Source organism: Panthera onca, chromosome A2, assembly GCF_046562875.1.
Source record: "Panthera onca isolate mPanOnc1 chromosome A2, mPanOnc1 haplotype 2, whole genome shotgun sequence".
In the NCBI taxonomy this organism is placed as follows: domain Eukaryota; kingdom Metazoa; phylum Chordata; class Mammalia; order Carnivora; family Felidae; genus Panthera; species Panthera onca.
In genome coordinates this window covers 146,378,019-146,397,911 of record NC_138340.1, presented here as the reverse complement: position 1 = coordinate 146,397,911, position 19,893 = coordinate 146,378,019, and the positions used below count along the sequence as shown (strand labels likewise).

Genomic DNA, 19,893 nt, shown 5'->3' with positions numbered 1-19,893 from the left:
ACAAATGCATACAGTAGTATCATCACCATTGCAGTCAAGATTTAGAATGTTTCCATCACTCCAAAAGGTTCCCTCATGCCTCTACATGTGATCTATTCCTCCCATCCTTCTGTTCCTCCCATCCTCTCTCCCAGGCAACCACTCATCTTTTTTCTTTCTGCATTGTTTTTCCTGTCTGGGAAGTCATAACAATGATATGAATTCATATGAATGAAGCCTGTTGAGTCACTTAGCATATCGCGTTTGAGGTTTATCTGTTGTTTGTATCAGTAGGTCACTTCTGTTTATTTCACTCAGCTTGTCTACTGTTTGCCCTTTGAGGGATATTTGGTTTATTACCAGGTTTCAGTGGTTGCGAATAACGTTGCTGTAAACATTTGTGTATAAATTTTTTAAACGTAAGTTTTTATTTTTCTTGGGTCAGTTCCTAGGACTGGGGTTGCTCGGTCACAGATGATAGGTGTAGGCATGTTTAACTTTGTAAGAAGCTGCCAATCCCTCTTCCGTTTCCGCCGTCACTGTTAGAAAGTTCTAGTGACTCTGAATTCTGGCTAACCCTTAGTGTTGTCTTTTTTTGCTTTTTAAAATTGATTTCTTTTTAATTTTAGCCATCCTAATAGGTATGCTGTGGTATCTCTTTGTAGTTTTAATTTGCATATTCCTAATGACTAATAATGTCAAACATCTTTTCGTGTGCTTTTTTTTTTTTGCTTTGTGTATATCTTTCGTACAGATATATCTGTTTATATCTTTTGCCCATTTTTAATAATTTGATTGTATATTATCTTATATTTGAGTTTTGAGAGGTCTTTGTATATTCTGGATACAAGTCCTTTATCAGATATGTTTCCTAAATATTTTCTGCCAGTCTGTGGCTTGTTTTTTTCATTCCCTAGTCTTTCAAAGAGAGGTTTTAAATTTTGATGAATTCCGGTTTATCAATTTTTTTTTCTGTTGTGAATTATGCTTTGATGTGTATGATAGAAATCTTTTCCGAACCCAATGTCCCAAAGATTTTCTCCTATGCCTTTTTTCTAGGCATTTTGATCCATTTTTTTTTTTAATTTTTTTTTTTTTAACGTTTTATTTATTTTTGAGACAGGGAGAGACAGAGCATGAACAGGGGAGGGTCAGAGAGAGGGAGACACAGAATCTGAAACAGGCTCCAGGCTCTGAGCTGTCAGCACAGAGCCCAACGCGGGGCTCGAACTCACGGGCCGCGAGATGGTGACCTGAGCTGAAGTCGGCCGCTTAACCGACTGAGCCACCCAGGCGCCCCCCCCTTTTTTTTTTTTTTTAAATTTTTTTTTAACGGCATTTTGATCCATTTTGAATTAGTTTCTATATATGATATAAAGTAAGGGTTGGATTTCTTTTCACCTCCCTTCCCTACCTCCTTTCACCACCTCCTCCTTTTCCTCTTAACTTTCTTGTCTAGACAAATGGTACTGAAATGGTTGCATGTCAAAATGGAAGAAGGGAGAGATAATGATTGAGTTACATTGGCACACTGGAACATTCCATCTTGTTTCATTGTGTTTATTCATGTGTTTATTCGTATTCTAGTACCATACTGTCTTGATTACTATACCTTTATAGTAAGTTTTATTTTTTTTTTTTTTTTTTTTTTTTTTATTTTTTAATATATGAAATTTACTGTCAAATTGGTTTCCATACAACACCCAGTGCTCATCCCAAAAGGTGCCCTCCTCAATACCCATCACCCACCCTGCCCTCCCTCCCACCCTGCCCTCCCTCCCACCCCCCATCAACCCTCAGTTTGTTCTCAGTTTTTAACAGTCTCTTATGCTTTGGCTCTCTCCCACTCTAACCTCTTTTTTTTTTTTTTTTTTCTTCCCCTCCCCCATGGGTTTCTGTTACGTTTCTCAGGATCCACATAAGAGTGAAACCATATGGTATCTGTCTTTCTCTGTATGGCTTATTTCACTTAGCATCACACTCTCCAGTTCCATCCATGTTGCTACAAAAGGCCATATTTCATTTTTTCTCATTGCCACGTAGTATTCCATTGTGTATATAAACCACAATTTCTTTATCCATTCATCAGTTGATGGACATTTAGGCTCTTTCCATAATTTGGCTATTGTTGAGAGTGCTGCTATAAACATTGGGGTACAGGTGCCCCTATGCATCAGTACTCCTGTATCCCTTGGATAAATTCCTAGCAGTGCTATTGCTGGGTCATAGGGTAGGTCTATTTTTAATTTTCTGAGGAACCTCCACACTGCTTTCCAGAGCGGCTGCACCAATTTGCATTCCCACCAACAGTGCAAGAGGGTTCCCGTTTCTCCACATCCTCTCCAGCATCTATAGTCTCCTGATTTCTTCATTTTGGCCACTCTGACTGGCGTGAGGTGGTATCTGAGTGTGGTTTTGATTTGTATTTCCCTGATAAGGAGCGACGTTGAACACTTCTCTATAGTAAGTTTTAAAGCAAGTAGTCCACATTTTCCTTTTTTTCTTTCCCTTTTTCACAAGTTTTGGGTCTTCTGGGTTCTTTGCCTTTCCATATGAATTTTAGAATCAGCTTCCGTTTCTATTATTTAAAATCTGCTGGAACTGGGATAGAGATTACATTGAATCTGAACATCAATTTGAGGAGAACTGACATTGTAACATATATTTAAAATCTGCTGCAACTGTGATAGGGATTACATTGAATCTGAAGATCAATTTGAGGAGAACTGACATTGTAACATTATTGTGGTTTTTTGGCTACACAAACACAGTATTTGTCTCTCCTTGCTCAGGTCTCTTTAATTCCTGTCAGCAGTTAGAGTATGAGTCCTATATATACTTGGTGAAATTTAACCCTAGTTAAGACTTTTAAAATACTATTGCGTCCATATTGCTTGTAGTTTATAAATTAATTAATTGCATATTGACCTGTTTCCTGTGATCTTGTTAAATTCATTTATTAGTTCTAGGAGTATTTTGGAAGACTCCTGAGAATTTATTTTTTCCTTTTCAATCTGCATGCTCTTTATTTGTTTGTCTTACCCTACTGTCTTCTTGTACTATCGTACAGGGTAAATACAAGTGACGGTTGGGGACATCCTTGCTTTGTTCCCGATCTTAGGGACAAAGCATTTAGTCTTTCACCACCAAGTGTGACACCAAGTATGGTGTTAGCTCTTAAGTTTGTCATAGATGTCCTTTATCAGGTTGAGGAAGTTCCATTCTATTCCTAGTTTGCTGAGAGATTTCTTTTTTGTGAATGGGTATTGAATTTTGTCAACTGCTTTTTCTACACCCACTAGATGATCATGCCTTTTCTTTTTCAATATGTTAATACGGGGAGATGCACTTATTTATTCTTCTGGAAAACATAAAATCTTTGGTTTCTGTTTGTTAAACTATGTGAAGCATTTTTGAGTCTGTAGTCATGAAATATATTGATCTGCAGGTTTTTCTTATAATATTTTTGTCTGGATTTCGCAGTTGAATAATGCTGGCCCCAGAAAATGAATTGGGAAGTGTTTCTTCCTCTTCTGCTTTTTGGAAGAGTTTTTGTAGAATCATTATTAATTTTTCCTGAAATGTTTGATAGAGTTCACTAGTAAAGCTGTCTTCTTTGGGAGAAGGCTCTTGATAATTAACCCCATTAAAAAGAATAGATTTGGTGCTATCTGTTCACATTATTTATCATCTTCAGTGAGCTCTCGTAGTTTGTGTCTTTCAAGGAATTTGTTCATTTCATTGAAATTGTTGAACTTTGTTTCCCTAAAATTATTCATGATACTCCTTTATTTTTGTAGTGTTTGTAGGATCAGAAGTAATGTCTTCTCTTTCATTCTGATACTGGTAAATTGTATCTTCTCTTTTATTCCTGGGAAGTTTGTCTAGAGCTTTATAAACTTCATTGATCTCTTCATACAACCAGCTTTTTGTTTCATTGATTCTTCTCTATTAATTGTTTTTCTTTTCCAAATTAATTGTGTGAAAAAAAAAAAAAGAATGCTGAAAAATCCAGCCATAAGAAGGAGGGAAAAAAGAAAGAAAGAAAGAAAGAAAGAAAGAAAGAAAGAAAGAAGGATCAAGAAGGACAAACATAAATCATATCATAAGATTAGATGTAGACCCAAATCCACGTTAAATGTAAATGCAAAACACAAAGAACATTTGTAAAAATTGATTGTAGGGGCGCCTGACTGGCTCAGTGGTGGAGCACGTGATTCTTGATCTCGGGGTTGTGGGTTCAAGCCCTACGTTGTGTGCAAAGATTACTTAAAAATAAAATCTTTAAAAAAAAAACTATATACTGAGCCATAAAGCAAGATGCAACAAATTTTAAAGGAATGAAATTGTACAGACCGTGTTCTCTAGTTACAAAGGATTGGTGTTGGAAATTAATAATAAAAGAGTACCTAGGAATTCACCATATATTTTGATATTAAAAACATATTTCTGGGGGTGCCTGGGTGGCTCAGTCGTTCAAGTGTCTGACTCTTGGTTTCCAGCTCAGGTCATGATCTCGCAGTTTGTGGGACTGAGCCCTGCATCAGGCTCCGCACTGACAGTGTGGAGCCTGCGTGGGATTCTCTCTCTCTCCCTCTCTCTCTGCTCCTCCCCTGCTCATGCCCTCTCTCAAAATAAATAAATAAACTAAAAAAAAGAAGACATATTTCTGTTCTGTTACTAGCCATGGTGCCGTAAAGGGGTGAGGCTTGTCCTGCTACCACAAATACCTAGAAGATCAAACAAAATATATTACACAGTAATTTTCAGACATTAGGTTAACAGGCATTCTGGGTCTGTGAACTGGAAAAAAGAAAAACAGAGTGAGCCCTAGCGTTATCTCATGTCCAGAGGCGGATTACAAGTATCAGGTCAAGGAGGGCCCACTGAAAAGGAGCCTAGTTATCTCTCTGAGTTGAGGAAACCGACAGAGTTTGAGGAAGCCAAGAAAGCTCAAATTTGTAGAGCAGAGTACTAAAGAGGAAGGAAGTAGGGGGAGAGGGAGAGAAGCAAGAAAGGAAGGAGATAGTTCTAGCAATTTGCTGAGGGGCTCCACTTAAACCTTTGGATAAGAATTGATCTGTGCATATGTAAAAGGAAACTGCCCAAGGCCAAAGAAAGGAACACCAGAACGCAGGGCTGGCACTCGTTGGTATTTCTACCAGTGAGAGTGGAAAGACCTTTTCGTTTGGTGTAGTTCTCAGAAAGGTATCACCTCGGGGTGCCTGGATGGCTCAGTGAGTTAAGTGGGCGGACTTCGGCTCAGGTCATGATCTCGCAGTTCACAAGGTCAAGCCCCACGTGGGACTCTGTGCTGACAGCTCAGAGCCTGGAGCCCGCTTCAGATTCTGTGTCTCCTTCTCTCTGCGCCTCCCCTGCTCATGCTCTGTCTCTCTTTCTCTCAAAAAAATAAACAATAAAAAAATTTTTTTTTAATGAAAGATACACTGCATGGGGTTCATAGCAGATTCCAGACTGTAGGGGAAGAAAATCAGTAACCTGGAAGACAGATAGAAACTATCCAAAATGAAGCCAAAAGAGAAAAAAGACAATTAAAATGAACAGGGCATCAGAGGGATAATAGTTTGGAAGTTCTTTTAGTGGTTACCCTAGAAATTGCAACATGGATATTTGACTTTCAGAATCTAACATTTATCTTTGTCTGGTACCTGTTCCTGGAAGATTTGAGAACCTCTTTATGTATGCGAATGTATAAACATGTGTATATTATACATACACACATGCACATTTATATACATACACATATGATAACGCATCATTTTTGGTGGGTGTTTTGTTTGCTGTTCACTGAGATTTACTCATGTCCTTACCACTTTTTAAAGAAAGCCTTTATTTTTTTAGAGCAGCTTTAGGTTCACAGCAAAATTAAAAGGAAGGTACAGAGATTTCCTGTATACTCCCTGACCCGACACGTGCATAGACTCTCCCGTTATCAACATCCCCTACCAGAGTGGTAAATTTGTTATAATTCATGAACCTGCATTGGCACATCATAATTACGTGGATAATCATTAAATGCTACAAAGGGTATTTCTTTTTGTTTTTGTATATTTTTTAATGTTTATTGTTTTTGAGAGAGAGACAGAGCACGAGTAGGGAAGGGTCAGAGAGAGAGGGAGACACAGAATCCGAAGCAGGCTCCAGGCTCCCGGCTGTCAGCACAGAGCCCAACACGGGGCTCGAACCCACGAACCTCAAGATCATAACCTGAGCTGAAGTCAGACCCTTAACCGACTGAGCCACCCAGGCGCCCCTACAGGGTATTTTCACCGACTTGAAAAATCCTCTGTGCTTCATCTATTCATCCCTGCCTCCTAACCTCCAAACCCTGGCAACCACAGATGCTAAATTTAACTGTCTCCTTTTCTGGGATGTCGTATAGTTGGAATTATATAGCGTGTATCTTTTTCAGATTGGTTTCTTTTACTTAGTAAGAGGCACTTAATTTCCTCCATGTCTTTCCGTGGCTTGATAGCTCATTTTCTTTCTAGTGCTGAATAATATTCTTTTGTCTGGATGTACCACAGTTTATGCATTCACCTACTCAAGGGCACGTTGGTTGCTTCCAAGTTTTGGCAGTTATGAATAAAGCTGCTGTAGACATCGTTTGCATGTTTTTATGTGGACAGAAGTTTTCAACTCCTTTAGGCAAATGCCTAGGAACACGATTGTTGGATTGCATGGTAAAAGTATGTTTAGTTTTGCAGGAAGTCACCAAACCATCTTTTAAATTGGCTGTACCATTTTTTTTTTTTTAACGTTTATGTATTTTTGAGACAGAGAGAGACAGCATGAACGGGGGAGGGTCAGAGAGAGGGAGACACAGAATCTGAAACAGGCTCCAGGCTCTGAGCTGTCAGCACAGAGCCCGACGCGGGGCTTGAACTCACGGGCCTCGAGATCATGACCTGAGCTGAAGTCGGTCGCTTAACCGGCTGAGCCACCCAGGCACCCCTTGGCTGTACCATTTTTATTCCCACCAGCGAGAGTTCCTGATGCCTCCCATCCTCATCAGCATTTGGTGTTGTCAGTGTTCTGGATTTTGGCCATTCTATTAGGAACGTAGTGGTATCTCATTATTTTAATTTGCCTTTCCCAAATGACCTGTAGTGTGTACATCTATAATATATGAAGAACTCTTACACTTTAATACTTATATTTTCATATACTTATTTGTCATCTGTTTATCTGTTTAAGTGAAGTGTCTTAAGGTCTATGGCTCATTTTTAATCAAGTTGTTTTTCTTATTTTTGACTTTTAAGAGGTTTTTATATATTTTGGGTGACAATCCTATATCAGGTGTGTGTTCTACAGGCATTTTTCTCCCAGTTTGTGGCTTGCGTTTTTTTTCATCCTCGTGACATTGTCTTTTGCAGAACAGAAGTTTTTGCTTTTTTTTTTTTCTTTAACATTTATTCATTTTTGAGAGAGAGAGACAGAGACAGAGCATGAGCCAGGGAAGGGCAGAGAGAGAGGGGGACACAGAATCCGAAGCAGGCTCCGGGCTCTGACCTATCAGCAGAGAGTCTGACATGGGGCTCGAACTCATGACCTGGGAGATCGTGACCTGAGCCGAAGTCAGACACTTGACCGACTGAGCCACCCAGACACCCCAGAAGTTTTTACTTTTAACAAGGCTGGCTTTTTCATTATTTCTTTTATGATCATACCTTTGGGGTTATATCTAAAAAGTCATCATCATACTCAAGGTCATCTAGGTTTTTTTCCTATGTTTTCTTCTAGGGATTTTACAGTTTTGCATTTTGGAGTTAGGTCTGTGATCCATTTTGGGTTAATTTTTGTTAAGAGTGTAAGGTCTGTGTCTAGATTTTTTTTTTTTTTTTTTTTTTTTTTTTTTTTGCATGTGGGTGTCCATTTGTTCCAGCACCATCTGGGGAAGAGACTACCTTTGCTCCATTGTATTGACTTTGCTCCTTTGTCAAAGATCAGTTGACTGTATTTATGCGGGCATATTTCTCAGGGTCTCTTCTATTCTATCCGTCTATTTGTTTATTCTTTAGCCAATGCCACACTGTCTTCACTGTTTACCGCGTCTGCTCTTCATTTCTTGCCAGATTTCTGAGTCATTATCTAGAATGATTTTCTGTGAGCCTGAAGAATGTGCCTTTTAGAATCTCACTCTTTCTAGACTTTAGATCCTTTATCCTATGCCTGTAAGGCCCTGGGCTTGTACTTCTCCGGCTATGAGGTGTTTGCTTTTCCGTTTTGGCACCCATGAATGGCTCTTGATTTTACCCTTGGCTACATCGTTAAATTTTGTGTTCCTATTTCATTCGACATTTCTGTGTGTTTGTTTAGACAGTATGTTTTAGTGGTAACAAGCACATCTTTGCCAACACTTTGTATTGTCACTCTTTGTCATTTTAGCCATTTTGATGGGTGTGAAGTAGTATCTGAAATATGGTTTTTTTTGTATTTCCCTGATGACTAATAGTGTAGAGCCCTTCCCCCCACCTCCACCCCCATTTTTTGTGCTTTAGCTGAATTTTTTTTTTTTTTTTTAATTTCCAGTTTTATTCCGCTTCACGGTAGATTTTTATCAGGGGGGGAGGGGCAAATTTTCTTCAGCTCTGAAGTTTTGATTTTTATTTTTTGTTTTCTTCTCAGAGTAGGTTTGTATGGCTGTCATCTGCCCCATTCATCTGACCCCTCCTGGCTTTCTCTTTCTCTTTTCACTTAAACTTTCCCTGGATGATTTTTTCCCGGTTAATCACCACGAGACTCCTCAGTTCCTTCGCTTCCCTTAATGGGCTCACTAGTCTCCACCAGGTTCTTTTTACAGCTTGGGGTCTGGAGCCGGGTCTGATGTATTTGAGTTTCACTGCTCATAAGAAATGTGACGTTGCCTGGTAGGGAACGAGGCCAGACAAGCTAGAGGAACCGGTGTCCGTAGTGTATGAATAAACCAGAGGGAAGGGGAGGAGGAAGGTCGATGAAACTTTACTATTGGTAAGTGAACAGTTACTTCGGATCCAGGTATCCTTCTAGAAATCTTGATACTTGAAAGTGGAAGTTGGTTATACAAGCACAAATACTTCAAGGAAAAACATCTAAGTTGCTGGACTGAGGAAGATACAGAGTCTGCATGTCTTTCCATCCATATATTTAAAGAATTAAAAAAAGATTTTTTTAACATTTATCTATTTTTGAGAGACAGAGAGAGACAGAGCATGAGCGGGGGAGGGGCGGAGAGAGAGAAGGAGACACAGGATCCGAAGCAGGCTCCAGGCTCTGAGCTGTCAGCACAGAGCCCGACGCGGGGCTCGAACCCACAAACTGTGAGATCATGACCTGAGCCGAAGTCGGATGCTCAACCGACTGAGCCGCCCAGGCGCCCCGTATATATTTAAAGAATTTTAAAAATACATTTTCTAGGATAAGCCTTTAACACTTTGAGAAATCTATGTCTTTGGATTCACACTGTCAAAGTTTGGATCTCTATATAATTAACTGGATTTTAAAATTTTCACCTAGATGTGTGCCGGTCAGTTACTTGTTTGGGAAACAGTAGTATTCTGAATGTTGTCTCATCCAGGTATTTTTAAAAGGATTTTTTTGGGGTAGGTGAGAACCTTTTTCAGAATAATGTTCTAAATATATCTACTTGGGGCTCTCACTTCAAATAGTGTAAAGAACCATTTCCTTATGAATAACTGCTGCCTTTTATAAATAATTTTGCAGCAAACACTGAGAAGAATGTGCTATCTTACTATCAAAGAAATGGCTACAATCTCTGAGGATGTGATCATTGTCACAAGCAGGTATGCGAATGGTCAGAACCTAGGAGGGGGTGCTTCTATATTTAGTGGAGTATTTGTTGTTCTTTTTCTGTTAATTTTACTTTTTTGACTGTAAGGAAGCCAATGGGAATTAATATATATACGTTATTTTACGTATATGTTATTTATATATATTATATATGTTATATATGTTATATATATGTTATATATGTTGTTATACATGTTATATATGTTAATTCATATATATATGAATTAATATATATATGTTATTATATGTATATATCTTAAAGCATTCTTTCCTAAAGTATGATTGTCATCATGTGAAAACCATGCCTATGTGATAAAGCAAAGTCACAAAGGATAATGCTAATAGATTTGCTAATACATTTTAAAGGTTCGTTATAATATGGAAACAGAACCAAAAAGTAAATGATACAGTGACACAAAATATTTACAATAAGTATATTAAAAAGCTAGTATATGTAATATGTAAAGAACTCTTCAACTTAAAAAAAATTCCAAGTGATTGTTCATAAAATAACTAATGGAAAGGACCTGATTGTTTTTAGTCGTTCTCACTGTAACCCCAAAAAAGCAAATTAAAAACTCCAGTGAGTTATAAAATTTTACCCATCAAATTGGCAAAGAAGAAAAAAGGCAGTAGGTATTTGTAAGGGAGATTGATATTCTTGTACACACAGGAGGCAGAATAATAAATTGATTCAGTTTTTCTAGAAAGCAGTTAGGCAACATTTGTCGAACATTTAAAAAGGTTTATCCCTTTGTGGTTTGTTTTTTAAATGTTTATTTATTTTGAAAGAGAACACGTGTGAGTGGGGGAGGGGCAGAGAGAAAGTCGAGAGAATCCCAAGCAGGCTCCACTCTGTGAGTGCAGAGTCCGACAAGGGCCTCAATCCCACGAACCGTGAGATCGTGACCTGAGCCGAAACCAAGAGTCGGACGCCTAACCGACTGAGCCATGCAGTTGCCCAGGGTTTATCCCTTTGACCCAGTAATGCCACATCGACGGAAGTGTGGTCAGAAAATAATCAGAGATAGCACAGGAAGACTTATATATGATAATGTTCATTGCAACACTGTTTATACTAGCAAAAAGGATAAAATAAATATATGCCATTCTTAAATGTTATTTAATTAACCATGTTATCAGATTAGGAGATACTTTAATTTTTTGAAAATATTTTTGAAACATTAATGATATGGAAAAGTCCTCAAAAAGTGCCGAGTAAGAGTTGGATTCAAGTTTATGTACTTTATATAGTCTCCCTTTTAAAAATATTTTATGTACATATATAAAAAAGTGTGGATGGAAATATACTAATGTATTACCAGTAGGTTCTCTCTGGGTGTTTGGGATCGTGGCTATTTATTTTCTGTAAAATTTTGATTTCCAGTTGTCGTAGAAGGAGTATGTATCTCACACACACACACACACACACACACACACACATACACGCACACACCCCAAATGTTATTTAAAAAAGAATTGCCTTCCTAATTATTAACTATAATTCATTTAAGTAAATTTGGCTTTTGTGTAACAAAATAAATTTCGGAGGAGGGCGCTTGTCTTTAACCGGCAGTTGTATTGAATATAGTTGCAGTTAGTAAGGCTTTCAGCTGGAAAGAACCGAAAGCCCGATGTAGTCACTAGGCATAGAGTGTTGGTTCAGTAGTTCAGCGCGAGGGCTGGTGTTTCTCGAATCCCACATTGTTGCAGAATAGGTGCCTGAATGACTGGCAATGCACCATTCAAGGTGGGAGGGGTGCCGGGAAAGGGGCCAGGGAGGGCCGGCACCATCTGCCTCTTTTATCAGGTATGCAATAGCTTTTCCCAAGGCGATTTTTAGACTTCATTTGACACAGCTGTGTTCTACGACTATCGTCAGGACCAGGAAAGTGACTGTTTAGCTTTTAAAGCCCGAGTATTAGGGGCAGGCAGGGGAGAAGGGGTTGGAAACGGGTATCGGATTAGTTAGCTAACAATATCTGCCACCAGTAACAAACAGAAAATCTTCACTTAGATTGCGATAGTCACTAAATATTGGAAAAATTAAAAATAGATTAGGGTTTTTTGTTTGTTTAGCTGTTAGTACTTTCCTCTGACTCCCGTTAGGCTGCCATGAATTATGGTTTGCTTCTGGCTCATTTCAAGTGATTAGTAGATGTAGTAGGCAGAATAATGGCCCTCCAAAGATATCCCTGGCCTCATTCCCAGGACCTGCGAATATGTCACATTACGCAGCAAAGGGGAAATGAAATTGCCCCTCCGCAGGTAGGGAGAATGGTGTGGATCATCCAGGTGGGCCCTATAAGGATAAGGGTCCTTAAAAGCGGAGGAGGGAAGCAGAAGCGTCAGGAAAGAGATGGGATGAGGGGAGCAGGGCGCAGATACGATGTTGCTGGATTTGGAGATGGAAGAAGGGGGCCGGGAGCCAAGCAATGTGAGTGGCCTCTAGCAGTTGGAAAGGGCAGGGACGTGGGATTCACCCTACAGTTCAGAAAGGAATGTAACCAGTGAGACCGGTGTTGGGTTTCTTACTTAAAGAACCGTTAAGAGAAAGAAATGAATGTTGTCTTACGTCTCTAAGTTTGTGGTCATTTGTCACAGCAGCAGTAGAAAAGGAATAGGTTTTGTGGCATGTACGGGTATCGGATCAGCACACTGTGCGCTTAAAAATTGTACAGTGTCATATGCCAATTATCTCTCAAAGTAGGGGGAAAAAACCACTAGAGGTTTTGGTACCTTGGAGCGGGGTGCTACGGTAACAAGAACCTAAGACTCTGGAAATGGCTTTGGAGTTGGGCAACGAGTAGATGCGGGAGGAATTTGGGGGCGCAGGACAGAAAAAGCTGACAGGGCCTCGAACGGAACGTTAGTAGAAACCGGGATGTTAATGAATGGTAGACTCAGAAAGAAGTGAGGAGTAGAGAAAACACTGATCATGGTAGAGAATGCAGAGATCGTTGGCGGGAATGTGGACGTTAATGGCGCCGCTGTGGAGGGCTCAGAAGGAGATGAGGAGGGCGTTTAGGTCCTGGAGGGAAGGGAACCCTTGTCCTGTGGTGGCAGAGAGCTTAGGATTGTGCCCTGAAGTTATACAGAAATCAGGACTCGTGAGCTTGGCTGTTTAACTGAGATTTCCAGTGTTGAGGTGCGGCCTGGTTTCTTTTTGCCACTCATGGTAACACGTGCGAGAGTAGAGAAATAAATCGAGGAGACACCCGTGAAAGAACCAGGCGTTCCTTACAAATCCCAAATCATTATGTTGTGCACTTGAAACTGATAGGTTATAGGTCCACTATACCAAAAAAAAAAAAAAAAAAAAAAATCAAGAGTTTTTTGGAAATTCTCAGCCCGCCTCAATTGCAAAGGACGCAAACATCAAGAGATTCAGTAGGAAAGTGTGCTCTAAAGGAAAAGTCAAAGGAGTTACTCTACAGCCTTTTGCTAACACCCCAGGAGGATGAAAAGGTCAGAGTCTTCACTCACACAAAACACTCTGAAGAGATCAAGGGTGTGACTCATAGATTCCCTCTGCATCTAAGCAGAAGCCGGAAATAGAGATGGGGTTGTTTAGGCAAGATCTGTGGTGAGGCTCTGGTCTAATGGAGTGAGTCTCTGTACGTATATGGTAGTCCCACAGGGCTCTTGAGAATCTTAACCAGCATCACCGCCAGCGTGGACTGAAAGGGACAGAGGGAGGACAAAGTGAGAGAAAGTTGCCCGGGTCCCAAATTCTACAGCAGGATATAGGCCGAGAAGACCGAAGACTGCTCAGCTTTAAACACATGCTGCCCTTTATGAAAACGAAAGGATGGCCCTGAGGGCAGGGGAGCAGGACCAGAGCATGGAGTGGAGAATGACTGAGCATTCTGCCCAGCACCCGAAACCTTTTCCAGCTTGCTTGGCTGGGTTTCAGAATTGCTTGGGACCAGTGGCTTTCTTTTATTTATTTTCCCCATTCCATTTTCTCTTTGTGAACAGGAATGTCTGACTATTATCCTGGGGTGGTCCCGCCGTTGTATTTTGGGAGCAGAGAACTTGTTTTCTAATTTCACAGGCCCGCAGGTGGAGAGGAATTTTGCCTCAGGAGAGAGGCTACCCAGTCTCCCCCATACCTAATTGAGAGGATTTTGATGATAAGGTCAGGGGTTTTGAATCCGTGGGATGTAGATGAGCTTCTGGACTCTAGGTTGGTGCTGTAAAGCGATGAGATTTGGGGGGAACTTGGGAGGGGGTGCATGAATCTTGTCTGTGAGGTAGATGTAAGCCCCACTGACACAGTCAGTTTAGCCCAATGAGACCCACATTGGACTTCTAACCCATGGAACCGTAAGTTGATAAAATTTTGTTTTAGGCCACCAACTGTGGCCGTCTGTTACAGCAGGAATAGAAAACTAGACACGGCCATTCAGCACATGTAGACAACGATGTGACCTTGCTGGGAAACCATGGTGATTAAGAAAACCTGAGGGCAGACACCTCACAAAAGAGTATATGAGTGGCCAATAAATACGTGGAATGTTCTTGATGTTATTATCAGGGAAATGCAGATTAAAGCCCCAGTGAGATATCGTTCCATACCCATTAGAATCTAGGTTCAAACCACAAAGCCCGACAGCACCAAAGTCAAAGAGCCTGCTCCAAGGCCAGGTGCGTTGTAGGGGGGTGTAGGATAGCATAGCCACCTTAGAGAAACTTACGCAGAAGACTTCCAAGAGGAAAGAATAATTTGAAGCCCCGAAAGGCTCCAGGTACACTCGACCAATTATCAATGTTTTGGAATGGATCATTTCAACATTAGAAAGATTTCAGTCCTCTCTAAATTAGTTTGTAAGTTCAATGCAGTCTCAGTGAAGCAGCCCACAGGCCATATATTATGAACGTAGAAAAATTGATACTAAAGTTTCAGTCAAAAAACAGATATTTAAGAATAGCCAGGAAAGAACTGTAGAAGATCTGGGAGCTCTCCCAGTCAGTGAAGCATTAAGGCCTGGACCCTTAAAGCACTATGGTCCTGGCACATGGATGGACAGACCAGGGGAATAAAATTGTGTGATGACTTTGTAATGTGTCACCATGGCCATGCTGATCTACATCGTCAGAGGTTTTTTTTGGTACAAATGTATAGAATTAGACCCCAATACACATAGAAATGTAGTATATGACAATGGGTGGCATCTCGGATCACTGGGATAAACACTGGGGTGCTTTCTAATATGTGATGCTGAGACAACGGAGTAGTCCCTTGGGAAAAGACAAAATCAGATCCATATGTCACATCCTATCCACGAATAAACTCTAAAAGGAGATGGGGCGCCTGGGTGGCTCAGTCGGTTAAGTGTCCGACTTCAGCTCAGGTCACGATCTCGCCCTCCGCGAGTCCGAGCCCCGCGTCGGGCTCTGGGCTGATGGCTCAGAGCCTGGAGCCTGCTTCCGATTCTGTGCCTCCCTCTCTCTCTGCCCCTCCCCCGTTCATGCTCTGTCTCTCTCTGTCTCAAAAATAAATAAACGTTAAAAAAAAAAAAATTAAAAAAAAAAACTCTAAAAGGAGAAAGACTGTAAACTTTCAAAATGGAAGCATACAAGTGCTGGAACAGGAGTGTGTTCCTCTTTAACCTCGTTGTAGGGAAAAGCTTTGTTAGGACTGCAGTTCCAGAGGCAGTGAAAGAAAAGGTTGATACATCTGATTGCATAAGTTTCTCATCATAGAAGATGATCCATGGGTTTTCAGTAGATCCGAGGGGTACGGTTTCTTAGGTTCATGGTATCCTACGTGACCTCGCCACTCATTTTTTGGCAAAAGCCGTGTGACGGTGGGCTCGTGACCAAGAGATCCAGTAGTTTCACCATATTCTGTCAGGAGCAGATAGCCTAAATGCAATGGTGGCTCAGTTGAGGTAGTAGTTTGGCGATGGGACCCTGTGAAGTTGGAGGGTTCTCCTCTGGGATGAAGTATGTGCATTAAATTGATGGCCAGCGGATGATGCTGTCACCAATAAATACAACAGGTGGGTCCAGGAATCGAGAGGTGAAAGTAGGACTAGTGGCCCGCCTGTAGAAGTCATGCTTCCCATCCCCACCCTGAATGTGAGTCAAAGGCGCTGGTTCTCAAGAGACCGTGTTCTCAGTGATGAACAGGGGGAGGCATTTAACCCATTGACTCCTGGTTCCTGCTGTTTGAGGATTGCCTTCAGCACAGAGATACCCCACACTTCTGGATCCACACGTCCGAATGACAAGTTGGCGACCACAGGCACCACCCGCTCCAGTGTCTGAGAAGTCCTGGGGCAGAGAAGTGAGCCAGTTTGCACATTTAAAATGATGACTACTGTTGGGTCGCTTTGGATTCTTGATGCTGATGGACCAGCAGGTAAAGAAAGGAGCTGTGTCCTCCTAGAGGTAGTTGACCTTGATCCCTATCAGGAGCTAGGCTTGTTGCTCTACAAACATGGAAGAGAGGACTGTATCTAGAATTCAAGGTACTATTTACTTACGTATATTTTGATGTGTTCATGCCTGAGACCATGGTCAGTAGAGGATGGGGAACAGCCAATGGTCCAGCCATGGTAAATCTCCAACAAAGAGCTCAGATCCTTGGAGATAAAGGTTTGAGTCACCTATCAGACACCTGACCAAGATGAGATCAAGTGCTGGCTAAGCGTGAGGGGAATATAGAATTGGGTGATTGTGGGAAGGATGTGGTGGATGTCAATAACGGCTGCGGAATGAGTGGTAGCAGTAAGGATTATACCATGTGCCATTCATTTTCCAATCTCTTGTAGAAATAGTGGATGGTTACCATCTTGAAGGCTCAGTGACAGGTTAGATTTAATGGAGGACATGTTCAAATTTGACAGACATGAAGGATAGACTGTTCTGGATGCTGTTGCCTCAGGCCTTCTCTCTGATCCTAGCTGTGCTCGTGGTCAGCTGTTCTGTACAGGGGCCAGCTCACTTGCGTGAACAGTGCCTTGCTGAAGCACGCGCTGTGTGTTCTGTTGGTTGCCCCCCAGTTTCCCTGGTGCTCCGGTTTGGGCCCTGACTTGGAACTCACATGTGGGAGGTAACATGTGAATGTTAACCAAATGGGGAGAGAACGCTCTGGGGTTAACTGTCAGCCAGTGGCTGAGAGCTAGTGGATAAATTCTTTCCTTTTCATCCCTTGGAAATGTGGTTCCAACATGTATTTCATAAGCCTCCTCAGAAGATGGCTCATCAAATAACCAGTTGCCTGTGGCAGTGACCCACTAGAGAAAATTCCTTTGTATTAAGTACCCTCCTTCTTTGTTCACCTCTCTGTCTTCCCTTCCCTCGAACACATTCCCAAACTACCTGTCTGTAAGCCTTTGTCGGGGCAGCCCAAACTAAGACACGGAGCCGCGGTTGGCAAACTCTGGCCCATGGCAAGAACTATTGCCTCATTTTGTAAATAAAGTTTTATTGGAACACAGCCATGCCCGTTGTTTTAAATGTATTGTGCATGGCTGCTTTCATGTCACATAGAAGCCGAGGAGCGAGACCTCAGAAGATACTAAACCTGCCAAGCCTCACTTTTTATCTAATTGGAAAAATGCAAATATCTGAGAAAAAGACTAATGGATAAATTATTTGTATCCCAACAGTGGAAATCTGTGTTACCATTAAAATGATATTTTAGATATATTTTGGGTTTTTAAAAATATACAGATACCTACAATTTTTTAAAGTCTGCCAATATGGAGAGATTCTTAAAATATATTAAGTGAAAAAGGGAGGTGCCAGAAGAGTGGAGATTCATTTGCATGCATTTTAATGTCTCTATGGTCGTATATATTTTTTTAGAAGTTCCTTAAGAAAACATAAGCAACTGTTCACAGAGACTGTCTAGGGTCGGTGAGGCCCAGCTTAGACTTTGTATTTTATATTTCTCTGAATGTTTTGCAAGTTTATGAAAATACTCTTATAAATAAAAAATAAAGACATTGAAGGACTATCAGTTCTCCACTAATTTCTCGTCATGGCTTCCTGGTGGAGTGAGTTGGAGTTGGAGGCCATTTTGGATTACGTGAGGGGGAGGTGAGTGGGGAGGGGATGGATAGTCATTCTGGGGACAGATTAAACACAGAGGACAGGGACAGGAAGATAGGGTGAATGATGCATAAAGGCTAAAAACCTCTTTGAAGCATGGATGTGGAATTCAGTAGCTCTGTCCACACTCCTCTGCTTATTTTGGAAACTCCATAGAGAGGTCTGAAGCCATAGACAGCTGTCATTTGGGGAAAACTGTGCCTGTGAGAGGGAGCACGGCTTCGTGAGTTAATCATTTTAGTCAGGCTCTTTTAAGGAGTTGTCTGGTCTGGTGGGTTTTTAGGATTTGGGGGATTTCAGCCGGTGGCTCGCTATTCCATTGTCTTCATTTTTTATGCCAGTTACCAGTATCTAAAATCATATTTCATTTATGTAATATATTATCTCTTCGCATCAGTACATTAGGTCCGTGAAGGCAAAGACTTTGTTTTGCGCACTGCTATATTCTTAAGATTTAGAACAGCGTTCTATCCAGTCATTTTAATATTTATCCAAAGAAGACACTCAATGAATATTTGCTGAATTCATAGCTGCATTAAGATAATTATGGGGACAATGGGAATTAGCTAGGGGTGGACTCCACAGAAGAGATATCAATTGATTTCATGGTAACTCATTTGATTTTTCTTAGTCTGACTAAGGACATGACCGGAAAAGAAGATGTGTACCGAGGCCCAGCCATCAGGGCTCTCTGCAGAATCACTGATGTAAGTTTTCTTTGTTTACCGGGGCATCAAAGGGGACACTGTGTTTAGCTACAGGTGGCCGTAAATTTAATAGGATTCCCTAGTCTTGACGCTGTGAATCTTCAGTATTAGAGAAACAGGACCACCAAAAAGGCTTTTGTGCCTCCAGGCTTTTTTTTTTTTTTTTAAACAACTTTATTATAGGATCTGGATCTCTCAGAATTTGAGGTGAAGCTTACAACAGATGACAGAGCAAGAAATAGGACAGCTTTAAGGAACTCAACAGCAAGATTTCTCCGATATTTACTATTGTGATCCATCACTTATGAGGCTCAGGCCTCCTCATTCATATATTCAGTAGAGAGAACCTAGTTAACCATCAGCCAGCCAGTGGCTTATAACCACAAAAGGTCTGAGTCCGGTGTTTAACCTTGACTCAGTCCCTCACATCTGGAGGGATGAAATTAGGCTGTCCCTTTCTGGGAACTCTTGAGTAGGAAAGGTTATAAAATGAAGGGCAGACTGGCCATTGCCAGCATATTGAATAATATTTCAGCTCTATTCATGGTTGGGTATATTTTATGTGTATGTTTACAGTCTTCTCAAGTTTTAAAGGTTGCGTAGGAGCAAATGGTAAATCTGGACCCTAGAAGGAGTAATGGAGATGGTGTGATGTGTTTTGCTGTGGCTGCCTTTGTTTTAGTATTAAATCGGTCAGCCTGAGACTGGACACTGCCCACGCTAGCCATAGGCTGTCTTTGAATATTGATCTCCGTCTGTTTACGTATCTTCATCTGCTGCTACCTTCACAGTGCTAAGCTTTTTTCCACTTAAAAAGGACTTTATTTGCAGAGGACTTCGTATTGAGGACACTCTGTAGTAGCATATTAAACATGTAATTTCTTAGAAAAAAAAAACATGTAATTTCTTAGGTATCTAAAATTATCAGGGATCACATTTGATGTGTAGGGCTTTATGGGATCCGTATAAAATACATCCCCTTCGTGCAGAGATACCTTCAGGATTTCAAAAGCAGCTCCATCCCCTTCTAGGAATTTCCTTTGTAACATCCCTGAGAAGTGGAGCCTGGGCTTACACTTTTCCTCAGGCTGGGACTCTCCACGCTGAGACCGTTGATTTCATTGTTGAACAGTTAATTTGCTTCCTTCCCGTCTTTCTCTTTGAAGATTCAACTTGGTTGTCTAGCTCCTGCCCGCTGCGATAGAGTTACTCTAGTAGATGGCAGTCCCTTTAACGCAGTCTAAATATTGGCACGGAAACAGATATATGACTGGTTTTTGTAAACTATTCTGGAGCCGTAGTTTTGGGTGAAGATGTGTGCTTCAACAAC

The 19,893-nt window shown here is 41.0% G+C and overlaps 1 protein-coding gene across 1 annotated transcript in view; it reads left to right on the top strand.

Moving 5' to 3' along the window:
* The window catches only part of COPG2 (coat protein complex I subunit gamma 2), a 115,369-nt gene that overhangs the window by 10,533 nt on the left and 84,943 nt on the right, over positions 1-19,893 (top strand). The window contains exons 5-6 of the mRNA XM_060633159.2: positions 9,703-9,782; positions 18,488-18,563. Of these exons, the coding sequence (XP_060489142.1) occupies positions 9,703-9,782; positions 18,488-18,563 (156 nt within the window). The remainder of the gene's footprint in view (positions 1-9,702; positions 9,783-18,487; positions 18,564-19,893) is intronic.